This window comes from Fringilla coelebs (assembly GCF_963513975.1).
Source record: "Fringilla coelebs genome assembly, chromosome: 2".
Classification (NCBI taxonomy): Eukaryota; Metazoa; Chordata; class Aves; order Passeriformes; family Fringillidae; genus Fringilla; species Fringilla coelebs.
The window spans coordinates 35,295,431-35,310,999 of NC_140029.1; the positions used below are offsets into that span (position 1 = coordinate 35,295,431).

The 15,569-nt window shown below is 40.5% G+C and overlaps 1 protein-coding gene across 1 annotated transcript in view; it reads right to left on the reverse strand.

Moving 5' to 3' along the window:
• DHRSX (dehydrogenase/reductase X-linked) overlaps nucleotides 1-15,569 on the reverse strand; it is a 162,296-nt gene that overhangs the window by 117,401 nt on the left and 29,326 nt on the right. Inside the window, exon 2 of the mRNA XM_084226572.1 lies at nucleotides 7,369-7,476. Within this exon, the coding sequence (XP_084082698.1) occupies nucleotides 7,369-7,476 (108 nt within the window). The remainder of the gene's footprint in view (nucleotides 1-7,368; nucleotides 7,477-15,569) is intronic.

Sequence of the window (15,569 nt, forward strand, 5' to 3'; positions counted from 1 at the left end):
TGTCATTGAGTTCATCGCACAATTAAATACATGCCCTCCTTACATGAAAGGTGAAAATATTGTTGTAAGTGTTCCTTTGAGAAAAGAAGCAAAAAAATTAGCAAGGGAGAGAATGTTGATTTGCAAAGAGAAAAGAAATCATCATTATTAGGTTTCAGCTACCCCCCTGTTCCAACAAGAGGTTAAGAATGACCCTGTTTATCAAACCCCAGATACATCTAGACAAGTGCCCTCTTTCCAACAATAACCTGCAGCAGATACTTAAGGAAAAGACACGACAGCAATAAGTCTAGGAGTGATTTTCTCCAATAAACCCTCCCAGAAGCAGGAAGTTTCAGAGATTTCCTGAATTAAAGGTCACACATAACCTCCCAATGAATTTGGCCTGCACTACTTCACCTAATTGCACTTTCAGTTCATTCAAGCACTTGACCACCAATGAGTCCTGGGACAGCAGGCTCTGTGATTTAATGACACACCTAATTACGTTCAAAAGCTTGTACTTCAGTAGCTTGTTTGTTGTTGTATTTTTTATTTTGTTGGATGTTCTCTACGTTGTGTACAACAATACAGGGAATGACCACTTCTCCTTCACTTTCTACACCATCCATAACTGCATGATACCACACCTCAGTCATCTGTTTGGAAGCAGAAGGACGTTTGTTCTGGGCCCCACCTTGTACAAAGCCAACCTGTACTCCTAACCATCCCTCTTTAGTTTTTTCCAGTTCAACCAGAATCCTTTGAGTATGCACAACAGGATGATCCAATGGTTTCTATAATGGAAGAGGGACGCTTTCTGTCCTGTTTTCATCTTTCCTGCTAAGTAGTATAATTTTATTTTCCTTTATGACTGGCACGAAATATCGATGATGTTGAACATTGAGCTTTCAGCAGTAAATCACAATATTTATTTAACTCTTTGACTAGCAGTTAATTTAGGTCCTATTCTTGTAAATACATAGGTGTGGCTGTTTTTTCTTATATTCTGTATTTGCATTTACTAACACTCTATATTTATCCATCCCTTCATAACACAGTCATCCACTATTGGGAGATTATTTCCTATTCTTCACAGTAGTTAAGATTTCACAAGGCATCTCTGGACACCACCCAGTCCCACCCTCTGCTACAATTGGTGGCCCAGGACCGTGTCCAATCAGATCTCAGGTGTTCCAGGGATGGAGACTCCTCAATCTCTCTCGGCAGCTTGTGCCAGTGTTTGAACACCACAATGCAAAAAAAAAAAAAGGAGAAGAAAAGGAGTGTTTTTATTTCCCATTAGGTACTTATGCACTGGAAAAGATCCTCCTAACCCTTCTGTCCTGAATACAGCTCTCTCAGCCTCTCCTCCCATGTCAGAAACTCAATTCCTTTAATTATCAATAGTCAAACAATTTTGAATATCCTAAACACATTTAAACAAAATGCATAATCTCACTCTTCACCCTGTATTTTGTATCTATCTTTTATAAATGTACTGAACATCTGTCTGTGGGACCACAAGCATCTTTGCTCCAACTCAAAGCTGATAAATTATTTCTCAATATTGTTTTCAGCCTCCTAATCTATTACCAAACTACAAGAAAACTTTCTCTTATCTTGAGACAAGCCAGCCACTTTAAATCTTTTGGCATGAATCTTAACAAAAGCTTTTGAAAACCAGGATTAAATTAATTCACACAGTTGTTGAATATTTCAAAGCATTACACATAAATGCTTAATGAATAAGTTAAACAAGCACCTAGAAAAACTGCACTAACTATTCCAAAATTCCAATAACACATATTTAACTCTACATTTTTTTTAATGCCTGACTTATTTTTCAATATAAAAAACAAACTTACTGGCCTATGCACAATGTTTTCCTAAAACTGCCCATCACTGTGTTTGTCCACCTTACACTTCTCCTTTACCAAAGATGATTTAAGGTCTTATGCAGCAAATACTAGTCCAGAAATACTCTTTCACTTCTGATGGATTTTGGTTTTAATCACATTGGCCTGATTTAGATTGTTTTCATTTCTTTTTGATGTCTAATACTGTGTTTATACAGAGTTTAACAATCTCCATACTATTTTAAGCTCTGTATCTTTTTAGCTGCTCATTTTATATACTTCAGAGACAGTGAACAGATTGAAGACTTCAAGCCCATTTGGTTGCTCCTCATAAGGTTGCTTTTCCATCCCCTTGATAAAACTTGTTTTCCTCTGAACCCTTTAAGACCATTTTGAAATAGGCAGACCAGAACACAACATAGTATTTATAGTTCTGGACCACAAAGGATTCACACAGTTGAATCAACTCATATTGTCTGTTTAGTTTGTTCATTTTCTAACCATTTCTAATATTTGTTTTGATTTTTGCACCCTATGGAGAACCACTGAATTTCACAGAATGATCTATTTTGACCCTGAGATCTACTTCCAAAGTGATGATGGTTAACACAGAATCCATCACATCTTCTTTTGGCATTAAAATTCTTCCCCATGTCCATCACTGCATATTGATCTACACTGAGCTGTACATGACTTTTAACACTCAGCTTCTTATGGTCTTCCTGCAATTCTTCACACATCCCTGGTCTTTATCACCCTGAATAGTTTGATAATTTGAAGCACTTGTCACTTCATTATGTGCTCTTCCTATAAAATTGATTGTTGAAAGCACCATATGTTAAAACAAGCACAGACGTGATAGTCTTCCAACAGAAGTTAGGGACTAAAGTGTTTGACAGAATTCAAACATATTTGGAAGACTGTGTGTGGCTGTGTGCACATGTATGGTGCATAATTAACAGTAAACAGAGATTGTCATAACCCTGAATACAGTGCACTGATATGATAAAACCTGAACTGAATTACAATTATAAAGGAATCTGCATGCATTTCCTTTATGCTCATAGAGAAAAAAGAAATCATCAGCCACTTTTTATAGGCTGGTAAAATTTTGACACTTCCTGACTAACTCTAAAACTCATTCAGGCCTAAAAAAACCTGGCTGAAATTAGGAAGATAAATACTTAAAATAAATATATATATATAACCCAAGCATCTCATAGATCTATGTATATTAAAAAAAGTCTATTAAAGTAACCCATAGAAATTTTCAGTAATTGAAATTAAATCAAACTGTCTTTGAAAATGAACTATTGCACCATCTTGATAGGATTTAATTATCCCTCTAAAGTCACTTTGTAGTATTATACTATATAAGAATTGTCTGATTCATGGTGCAGAGAATCCAGCTTGAAAATTGGAAACTAATGGGACTGAAAGAGGTGACAGAAATATCTCTTGCTTAGTCTCCTGCAGAGCTTACCGAGGTCACACACAAGTGCTGAACCTGGTGATGGAAGTACATTTATTTATGCCAAAATTGCAGGGCTCAAGCCAAAATTACATAGCTCAAATAAGTCACCTGAATATCTATACATATATATAAGTATAATGAGATTGCTTCCTTCAAAGTGTGAGCCTGTCTTAGAGACATGTGACACTGATATACTCAGACATTAAAGATTGATTACACCGCCCTGAACCTGGTGTTTTATACCAAGCATAAGTGTAAAATTGTAAAGGTGCAAATATTTTGATTTTCATTCACTGTTTTCAGATAGAATTATCAAAACTTCTACATTAGATATAATCACACATTATCTCAGCCTTCTTTTATTAATGTACTGAGGGCAAAAAAAAAAATAGAGGCTCTCCTTTTTTGAGTCAACAATTTTAACATGCACACACAGAATCCTCATAAAATTAAACAGCTGTGAACAAGGATGGAAGGAATATGAATAGTTTATGCTTTTTTAGCATTCTTAATTGAGACTCACAAAACTGTGGCAAACACCTTGAACCAGAGCTGAACATACTGGGTTTTATGCCCTGGGCTGGAGGAGGTCATAGAAATGTCCAGGATACCCTGATTTCCAATGTCCTCATTGTCAAGAGCATATTTATTTGTAAGTGTATACAGAACACTACCCTCAATATCAGTCACTGCTGAATACAGTGTGCCATTTACTTTCTCTCTCTGAAAATGAAATTGCAAGTTTATTTATCAGGTAGTAAATTGAATAGGAGGGAGCAGGAGCTCCCTGTATGGCTGGATTGTGAAGATTCATCACAGCCATCAGCCATCAGTTCCTTACCAGGGGTTTGGTGTTTGCAAAAGCCCTGCTGACTGTGAGTGAAGCTACTGAGGAAAGCAGCCTGGCAGAATGCCTCAATGAAATCTATCAAACAAATATACAAATATACAGAAAATTACTTTCATCATTGCAGCATTCGTCAAAACCTCTTTCTCAGGGAGAGGCTGAGGGCAGGTGAGGTGCACCTGCAGAGGGAAACCATCAGTGGGGGATGAAGCCTTGTGCTGGGGCTGGAAAGGAAAGAGGTTTGAAAGAACTATGAAACCACTTGCTGTGAAGGCTCTGAGTGAAGATACTGCCTTTTCATACTGTGCCTACTCACGCCTCACAAGGTAATATGCTTTCTACTGATTTGCTTTCCTCATTCCATTGGTGGATTGGATTTAAAAGTAGGTTGTTTCAAATATTTACTCCTCTAAAATGTCAAACTGAATCAAAATCACATCCATCACAAATGGTGAATCATTTTTCACATCAGACATTCAGGCTTGACTCATTTGCCTGCTGCAGGGATATCATCCTTTATTGCTACAGTTCCTATAATGGGAAACAAGCATTCTGTGATGGAGCATGATTGACTGTGAGTCTCTTTTACAAGCCCAAATTCACTTAACGTCCACACCTTTTTCACAGAAGTTCATGTCTATATACAAACATAGGGTGAAAACATTTCTAGAGGAGAAAGCTTGAGCACACTTGCTCTCTTACTTGAGCCTTGTGTGGCCTGAAGCAGAATGTGCTAATGCATGCCAATGTGCCAGCAGATATTTCAAACATACTCTGGACTCTTGGGCCCAACAGTTATGAGCAAGGATGGAAGGTCATTGCATTTAATGTGCTTTTGAGACCGTTATGATCTTGCAGCTTGAAAAGTGCCTGGGACTATCCATTCTACTGGCAGGGCTGCTTTGGTCTGAAGAGTTTCACAGGCAGAGAAGATGGCTGTGACTCATAGGGCTCAGTGTTTAGGTCAGAGTTTGCTGGGAAGAAATGAATCAGCTGAAGGACTTACTCATCAAATGCTTCCTATAATTAATTTCATTAATTCACATTTGTAGGGATTCATAATGAAAACAGTAAGATTGATACAATTGCACAGTCAATGGAAGTGCATGTGTTTGTAGGCACCAAAAGAAAGAGCAAAGTGTTAAAAGAATGCCCTTTATTGACAAACAAAAGACATGTTTAGAGAACACTGTTCCTGTGCTGTGCATGTCAAAGGCACACCACAGAACACTGGCAGCAGACAACCATGCACTCTGCCATCAGGAGGATAACATCTCCAGGGTACAGCTTATTACCCATACCATTATTTTTCCTGATAGTCCAGCCTAAAAATAGGCTATAGACAGAGCCTATATATTGCAGACCAGGAAAAATGTACTGAGAGGTGCTGAGCAATATAAAAGATCACTGAATAATAGTGGTTGGAAGGGAGCTCTGTCCAATCCCCCTGCTAATGCAGTTTCACCCAGAACAAGCAACACAGGGCACATCCAGATGAATTGTTAATATGTCCAGAGAATGAGACTGCACAACTTCTGTGGCAGATCTGACCATAAAGTAGCCTGTCACTTCTGATCAAGAAGAACCACAAGGACAGGAGAAGGACTGTCAGCTGGCATGACCTTTTCCCATCCTCAGGTGATGCTCTCAAGATCACATCAGCTCACACATCTTGGTGCTTACGAGACTACGGGTGCGAGGGTGAGTGAATGACATTTATGAGGGAGTGACTGTGAGTTGAAAACAATTCAGCTTATTTAGAGATTCTCCACCTAAACCTCACCCTCCCATTCCCAAAACTCTCACCCTGAATTTTGTTACATGGAATACCCTAAATTTTAAGTGATACAAAATAAATACTGAAAAAAAGAATGTTTTATGCTTTTGTGACCCTACGCAAAGAGAAGAAAATTACCCTTTTTGTTTTCCCACTGAGTACATTTTTGCAGTCCGCCTTAAAGATGAAAAGCAATTTTAGTGAAATATTAATGCTGACATCATTAGCTACATCTAGCTACATTATTAACATCTGGCATTTAGCTACATAAAGAAGCATCTACTTGCACTTTGCAGATGCTTGGGTTTGACACATCTATTACAACATGTATGAGGAAGTGGTGTTCCACATTACACCTGCATGATTCCAGGACAATTCCATTAATGTTACTGACTGCACTGAAAATACATGGCTGCTGTGCTCTCATCCATTGTTTGGAGTGGGTCTGATATGTGTACAGAACCCTAGAGAGAGCAAATTCTGTATCACAGTTTAACAAAATGGCATTATCAGATTGATAGTGTACAATGAAACACCAATCTTCAGGGACTTTCTGGAATAAAAGTTACTGTAGTTTAGGTAAAAATCTTGTTAAAGAAAGATGAAGTGAGAAAATGTAGCATTTTAAACATATTCATTATGCTACATTCTGATTTAGTAGGCATAGTAATGCATAAATATATATTTGTAGTAGAGGAAGCTTTAAAAAATAAGAAGTCTCCTAAATAGTATCTGTGGTAGAAAGAAGAAATGGTGCACGCAGGACAGTTTTTGAGTTCATAGAGAAATTCACCTAACTTCAAATGTCTCACTCTAACTCAGCCACCTTATCAACTCTTTACTACCAATGGAGAGGAACAGGCACCTCCAGAAGGTGAATTGCCCAACCCGTGTCAGACTGACACGACTGAATCTCCAGGTATTTGTTTTCTTGTCTTGCCTACAGAGGCCTTTACAGTGACAAACTGAGAAGTAAATGTGTGATTTTTGCATGGATGAAGTTCTAAGGGCTTCCTCTGTCCTTATAACACGGATCATCCCCCACTAAACACTGTAACACTCCTTCAACTCTCTAATTTGGTTTGCTCTTAATGAACATGTACACCCTAACGTTGATGGATGACCCATCCCCAGTAACAAGGAGCTAAATAAAATAAATACTTTTGTAATACTCATCTTTTTACGATTTTTTATTGTTCACTTCTTATCTAAGGTAGTACAACTCTTCCAAGTCCTACAGAAAAAATCCCGTCCACTATTTTTTTTAAGATCTTGCAAAGCAAAACATAAATCAATTTTTATTTGTGCTAAACACTAGCAAAATATTCTCCTACATTCCCCTGATGCCAGAAAAAAAATACACCTTAAAAGTAAAAAAAAAAGAACGACTTTTTATGAAACAGAAAGTAAATTAAGAAAATAATGACTTTACCTATTATCACATGCATGCCAAGTCTTGCCAAATGCTTCACAGTTTGGTAACCAATTCCTTTAGTGCCTCCAGTCACTATAGCAACCTTTCCATTTTGTGTAGGGAAAACTATATGAGAAAAAAGAAATAACACAAGGTTAGCTCACAATAGTAACACAATTAAGAAGTTAAGGTGTATCTTAAAGAGTGTACACTTAGCAGACCGCTCAAGCCAGGCCAGTAAACAATCTCAGGAACAAACTCTGTGTGGAAATAAAAACTTTGGAGCATCCCCTATTATTTACTGCACCATAATTTTCCAGTGTTAACAGTTGACAAAAGACTGAGGTTGACGACACGAAAAGCAAACAACCACCTCAGAAATTTTCTCATTTCTATTTGCATGCATTTCATCATCCTGCAGCCGTCTGACCTTTACAATTTCCACCATAACTCTGTTACTGAGCAAGGCGGCGGCAGTTACGTCAGCTCAGGGATGGCTTACTCAATGTCTACAGGGAAAAAATTCAATTGGCAGCATGATACCCTGGAAATTTCTTGAATGACAAAAGACCAGCCTCTGTCAGTAACGTGGAGGAAAGATCTCAGTCAAAGGTGAGCTGCCAAAAGAACACCAGCTGACCCGATTTCCCTGCATAACTGAGAACTTTCCCTTCTGAAATCATGAGGCCCTGAGCCCCAAAGAAAGGAGGAAGCAATTTTCTTTCATGGAAGCCCCCATCTGCTTTTCCCACCCACGCCAGCCCTGTCCCACAGAAGCCAGCATCCCCGATTCCCGCTGTCAGCCTCACTCTGCCTCCACTCCAAGGGCTCCTTGACCCACACACAGCCTGGCGGGCAGGGAATGCTCCCAGACTCCCTCTGCTAGAGGGGTAGCTTGGACACATCCTGTGTCTCCTGCCTCCCCAGGCAGCCCTTAGCCTGCCAGGTGAGCCAAGAAGCATTTGGGATGGCCCTTGCAGAGCAGCTGCCATTCTAGCTACCAGCTCTCACACCGGGTGCAGGTCACACAGCACGTCCCCCCAGCATGGAGAGTCCTGCAGCCACAGCAGAGCAAAGGCACTAGCATTCAGCTGCTTGGGAAAGGCAGGAATTCGGTCTAAGATCAACTACAATTTTTTTTTTTTTCAGTGGAGAATGTTTCATGTGAAGCACCATGGGGTCCTGAGGTGACCAAGATGAATTTCTAACTTGCTTTGGAGTTAAAGCTGTGAGGTATTTGCACAGGAAAAATAGGATTGAATACTTCGTTTTGCCATGGTGCACTGTCCATAGGCAACACTATGGGTAAAAAATGTTACAAAGATGTCAAATTTCATCTATCAAAGGAGTTTCTATTTTGATTTCCAGGTTTTTAGGGGATTGCTTTGTTATACAGCACCAACTCATATTTTACATAGTTATGAAACACAGGACCAGCACTGATACAAGCTTCTTTCTTCACAGCAACTTCAAAAAGGATCCACATTTCGCCTTTTCTGAAACACATAGTTCTTTCCATCACGATTCTACATGAATTTCTCTTCTCTTCAGGTAACAACTTCGTTCTTCCCATCCATGAAGAAGAGAAATTGTTTGCAGTTCTTTGAAGGTTAACTCCAATTACAGTGATATGTATGCACATAGGGTGTCCTGACATATATAATTCAAGCTAAATAAGACTTCCCCAGGAACCTTTTTAAGGGCTTCAGTTTAGCTATAAGCAGCCCTGCAATTTCCACCAAAAATACTTGTAACCATAAACTCTAAACAAAATGCCTACAGGTCCAAATCTCATAAAGAGCAAATGCACTCTTTTGGGCCTGAGTATACTATAGTGTTTGCAGGGAACCCTGACGAGGGGAGAGGAATGATGCATCTGACTCCATCTTATCAGAAGGCTAATTAATTTCTTTATTGTACCATATTATTCTGTATTATATTACACTATGTTACATTATATCTAAAGTGAATCTGCCAAGCACTCACTCTGCACTCTCTGCACTGAATCTGGTGGCTGTCAGCCGACAGTCCCGACACACACACACCCTTGGCCCTGATAGCCAAGGAAACAAAACACCATCACTTTGGGCAAACAATCCCCATGTTGCATTCTACTTTGGCACAAACACAGGCACAGCAAATTATAATAATTGCGTTTTCTTCCTCTGAGGTTCAGAGAATGTGAATCCCAGAAATATGCTTGGGAAGAATTGTGCCTTGCTTTTCTCTGTGAGGAGAAATGTGGGGCTACAGAGTACCTTCTCTTCTGCCTCCCCATGCCTCCCTTGCTTCCTGGCCTCTCACCACATTGCTACCTGACATTTGGATTTCACATGTGGCATGCAGGTGCTGTCACTCATCTCCATTACTGCACCACCTATTGAATAAGAAGTGACATTTTAATGCAAAATTCACTTGGAAGAAAATTAATGAAAGGAAAGGAGAAAAAAGTCAGGACTGGGGAAGGGGCAATGACATGAAGTGAAAATGGAAAGTCAGAAGAGGAAAGCAGTAACAGGTATCAGTGTGATAAAGGGGTTCTTAGCAGAGGACCCGATTTAGCAGATGAAAGAAGATGTCCAGTCCTACCCTGTCCATGCTGACTGCAAAGAAAAGGACAATTTTTTGGCCCTAATGGCCACTTAAAGACTTCACTGAAAAAATGCATTCTGTGTGATCTTGTATTACAGAGAGGTTTAAAACAGGCCTGCTTGTAGCAGCTAGCCCCAAGGACCTAAGAAAGCAGACAGGGAGGGAGAAATGAGGGCTGCAGACACACAGATAAGTGGTCATTATCTGTTTTATTTCCAAGAGGTTCCACATGCCATGGTGTTGTATAGACACAACACTGCATGGCACAACTCAGTCTATCCACTCACTTCAGTCAAAATGGGAAGTGCAAAGAGAAAAACTGAAATACATTTGGGGAAGGGAGTGGGACAGGAAGAAAATAAACTCTTCAATAAATTCTAAATTGTTATTAATTTTAAATTTATGTCCAGTTTCCATCAAGTCAGATGTCTTAATGTAAAATTAATCTCCATTTAAACGAGACACAGCTAGTATTTATTTCAACAAAAGTGGTCAAGATCAAATATAGCTTCTGTGTGTCTTCAGGGACAACTCCAGTGAAAGGCAGTTTATTAGTGCCCTATTCCCTCTAGAACTCCAGACTCATGTGGAATTTGCAGTACACCCAACTTTCAGTGTTAAAACACCACTTCTGTGATGAAACTCAGCATGATATTTTCAAAGCAGACCTGGGCTCAGCCTGGTTTTCAGCAGGTACTGGTTTATTTTGAGTGAGGGGTTGAGCTGAGCCCCACAGCCCCCCCAGGCAGGAGGCAGTGGGGACCCACCAGCTTTGCAATGCCCAGAGAGGTTCCCTCTGGCACTTCTTGCACCTCCTTTAAACCACCCCAGTTCTCTCCCTCCCTCTGCTCCTGGTAAGGAGGCAGATACTGATCTCAAGTTCAGAGGAATAATGCCAGTGCTATCTCCGTGGGACAGGAGAACTGCACAGCCCTGTGCTAATGAAATCCCCTGACCCAGCAGCAGCTGGTAATTTCCCTTGGCGTTCAAAGAAACCAGCCTGCAGTCCTCAGGTGCTCCTTTATCACACCAGTGGCTGAGAGAAGCTCCTCTCAAGCTGCAGGTTCTATCTGCATTCCAAAGGATTTGGACAACATAAGCCTGTTTACTTTGCAAGTGGATTACCCTAAAACAGGAAAATAAGCCAGATTTATTATGTCCCGATATGAGGCTATTTAAAAGTAATTATTTCCCTTTTAAATATACTTGTCCTTTATCAGAAATAAATTGCATGTACATAGACATTGTCACACAAATTCAGTACTACAAAAAACATAAGGCAATTCTGTAATTTTAAAAAATACTAATTTTCAAGGGACTGTAAAACAGGGCTGTCAGGCTGCCCCTGCAGCTGCCAAAACCACATGGAAATAAGACAGTCTGCAGACCCATATCAACGACAAATTCCATATCAATGACCAGTTCCTGCCAGCAAAATCTCAGCTCTGGAGCAGGGATGGGGGTCATTGAAGTAGCCAAATCAAAACAAAAGCAGCAACCTTTCTTTTTTTTTTCAGAAATACACTATGTGAACACGGACAATGCAAGCCTCGGAAGAGAAATTTCCCTTGGGAGTAGCTTGCTTTGGTATTCTGAAACCTTTACAGCACAGGGTGCTTGAGGCCAAGGGAAAAAAGAAAAAAAGTATTAGAAGCTTACTTAAAGCAAATTTCATCAAAATTTTACGAAGTTCCATCTCCTACCTTACTAATCCAGCATCTGCCTTGTGGCACATATGGGTCATGTGGACATTGAAATAAAATTTCTTTATATTAATTTCCTCATTAACCTTCCTTTTAAGACACTAAAGGCCATGGGTAGAATTTAGCTTGTATGAATCAGTCACCTGTACTTATCAGGCAAGACCTGAGCACAGCTGAAGGCATCCAAAAAGTTGGTCAGTGTCCACCTGTGACTGGGACCTGCCTGCACCTCCTGAACTGGCCACACAGTGCAGGAACTTTGGTGCTGTTTGTGCTGGAGAGATCCCTACAGACAAATCTCAACAGTTTTTTGGTTTTGTTCATTCCTCCTATAACTGAATAATTTACATGCAAATATTAGGCCTGAAGGTAACTGGCAGAAGCACAGATGGGGAAAAAAATAAAAAGAAAAGAACCAACAATGAATATTTAGTTTCATGACTGTATAACAAGATCCAAGTTTGGAGCGATTCCTGTATAGCAACACTGAGTGAGAAAAGAAGGCAAACTGTAATTTCCAGTCCTCATCTAACACCACAGGACAAGGCACAATCAAGTTCTTCTAGATGGACTAAAGAAATCATATAGCTTGGTGTACCACAGAATTATTGAGTAGTTTTTCCTACTGCAAAATATTCTGACTTTTTTTCTCTGATTTATACCATGGCAATGTTGAGATTATAGCCATTAAGCAGATGTAGAAAAATAATTCATTTTCCACTCTGAGAGGCAATCAGCAAACTACTGGGGAGCCCATGCAGCTTTTAGCAACTAGCCTTTTTTGTATGCCTTACAGAAACATCTCCATCAAATTCTGGTTTGGCAGAAACCAGGCTAACAGGGTCTGGATTCAAATGTCATTCCAGGACTATCCTAACAGAAGACAATTTAGGTACTCAGATCCTGACAGATAAGCCAGACAAACTGTGTGTGCCTCCAGCCTGTCCTAAGCCTGTGCAGATGATTTTTTCAAATGCAAATTGTCTTCCCAAATTTGCACACCAAAATCTTTTCTGCTTCCAATCACTTTCCTAATGAACATCAATATGCAATCAAGATTGAAGGCCTTTAAGGCTGGAAACCAGGTAGGTGGCAACCAGCCTGACGAGTCCTTCTGTGAAAAGGCATCCTGCTGGTTTCAGCAGCCGAGGCCACGGGGCTCGGCGCTGATGAACAACTGCCATGCACACACGCAGGTCCACAGGCACACCAACACGCCTCAGATGGATGGATGCATTGGGAAAGAGAGACTTCTCTGTCCAGGGACAGCATCTGTTTCCAAACACAGCTGGAGTTCTGCATCAGAGAGGAGACAAGGCTCCCGGCTTCTGTTAAGAATCATGAGGAAACGGAGGTATCGCAGAGGCTGGCGCTGGAGTCACTCATGGGAAGAGAAAGGGGTTGAAGAACCAGAACAGCAGGAGAAACCAAACCATGGAAATGTGTCCCTTCCCCTACAAACTCATAGGTATCTCAAGGTGCTATTAATGCAACAGCAGCAGTCAGATGGCTCCAAGAATTTCAGCAGCCAGGGGAAGACCTGATTTAATAAGGCTCCCACGCAGCCACTGACAGGGAATAGGACTGGTAACAACTGCTCACAAAACCACAGCAAAACCCCTGGCACACATCAGTTTCTTGTTTAACCAATGCACAAGACACACACAGAGCCTGAAATGCTGCATGCCAGTGAAACAACAAACAACAGCTCACACTTACCGGTTCTGGAAACTCACAGAAGTTCCATGCCTGTGTTTCAGGGGAACGCACGCTCAGCCTGTGCCCCATGAAACGGAGACTTCCACAACACAGCAGAGCTCCACAGAGCAGCAGCAATTTGGCTGGGCTGCCTTGGGCTGCCCACAGTGCTGTAACTCCAGCCAAGGCACCACATATCCAGGATGCTTGGACAAATGGCCAAAGTGCAGCAAGGCAGCAAATGACACACAAGGAGGGGAGCTGGCAGACACACCGACTAGAGAAGCAGAGTGCTCAGCCAGCGAAGGAGATAACGTGTTTACTCATCCCTTCCTGACATTGTCAACACAGGAACAAGTGACATTTCTTCTGATTTAGCAGCAAACATCTGCTGAGCCAGACTAATGATTTTTTTTTAATTGCCAATGAAAACAACTTAAAAAAAAAAACCCCAACCAAACTTAAGGCTGCTCTAAATTTATAACATTTGTTGTAGCTTTTTGATAAGCATGCCAGCTTGCTTATAGGGATGAAGTGATAACATTTGCAGGCAAGATGACAAGCCCTTCACAGAAGGCTGAGATACAAGCTCCCAAAATCCATTACAGGACTTGTTCCTAGATTTCTCATTTAACACATGCAGAATCATACTACAAATGAGCAGAACAGCTAATTTTCCTCTTGTTTTTTCAACTCATGAACACACTGTGGAGCCTTGGGGGGTATTAGAGAGAAACAGGTATTGTTAGAGTCCAATATCACAAGTTTGGAGCATGAGAATCCACAGCAAGACCTAACTATACTTAAAAATACCCCCACATATTAGAAAATATGTAAGAAAAACTGTTGCAATAGTAAGATGAAAGTTATGATGCCAGCATTACAGTCCTGAAAGAAATATTTTTTACTAAAGAAAAATAACAATACCCTACATAGGGTAGCTGTTCAGAGCAAGAGTTTTTGGCACTCAAAAATACAAGACCTGTGGAAAGACATCTCTCTAACAGTGGGAAGGGGAGTGGAAAGCTATGCTAAAAATTTCATTTTCATGACACACCTATCTGCATTTCTGCTAGTGATTCTTGGAAAGACAGCATAAATGCATATTAAGGGAGAAGAGTGTGTGGAAAGCAGGGTGTGGAAGGGGAAGCAGAAGGAAGTGTTAGACTTTCAAATAAGACACAGAAAATTTTTTTTTGGTCAAGATACCGTCATTTTCAAGTGTTTCATTCCCTTTTACCCTCTCTTCACCTTCTTCCCACCTCAAGATATTCAGGTGAAAGAGATACAGCTCTAAGCAATTTAATACACCTGAATCATAATTCTCTGCATGGTGATATTGTCCTCAAAGCCAAAAAAGGACCCCAGTGAGGACACTGGCACTGCTACTTACAGATGCAAATCAACCATGGTTTGCTGGGGTAAGTCAAGGCTTACTGGTCCATAGACTGCTAGAAAAGTAAGCTACAGCTATTGCCAAAGTAATCAAAAAAATATTTCCTCTCCACTTGCACAGGTATTTTCAGTGCCCTGTTTTTCAGAGCATATGGCTGGTGTGTTTGCAAGTGAAGAAGTCCTGCCTGGCTACAAGAGCCAAGGGAAGATGCATTTTCATACATCTTTCGACTGGAGCCTGAGTGCTTTTGCTTTATTTGTCTAATAGGATGCTCAGCAATGTTAGTCCTGGACTCTGATGCTGGCAGACTTGGCAGAAGGGCTGCATGGATAAAATGCTAGCTGGGGTTTTCAAAAATTATACTGATGATAATTTTCCAAAGTGATTTATGCTGCCTTCACTCTGTCCATGAAGAACCTCTTCCTCCAGGAAACCCTATGCAGACCTTCTGCATCAGGGTCATTGACCATACACAGCAAAAAAGCTGGATGTTGCCAGCTCTTCCCCAAGAAAGGGGAGGATGAGGATGGAGAACACTAAAGAGGACTTTTAATATGGGTATTTGTCTTGACATTTCAGAATTGCCTTTCTCTCAGACAATGGGAAATAATGCTGCATTGAAAAATGGTTTGGTGAAGCATATATATGAGCTTTTTACAAGTTCAGGCTGATTTTGACAGAGATATTAGGACATTTGATCCTAAAAAATATGAACCTGCCCTAAGGTAAAAGAAAGCAAAAGTAGATGAGAGGTGCAGTTCCCAAGCCCTGAATCTCACTTCTGGCCACGTTTGCCAGAGTTCCTGAGCACTTTGTTCCTTTTGCCAAAA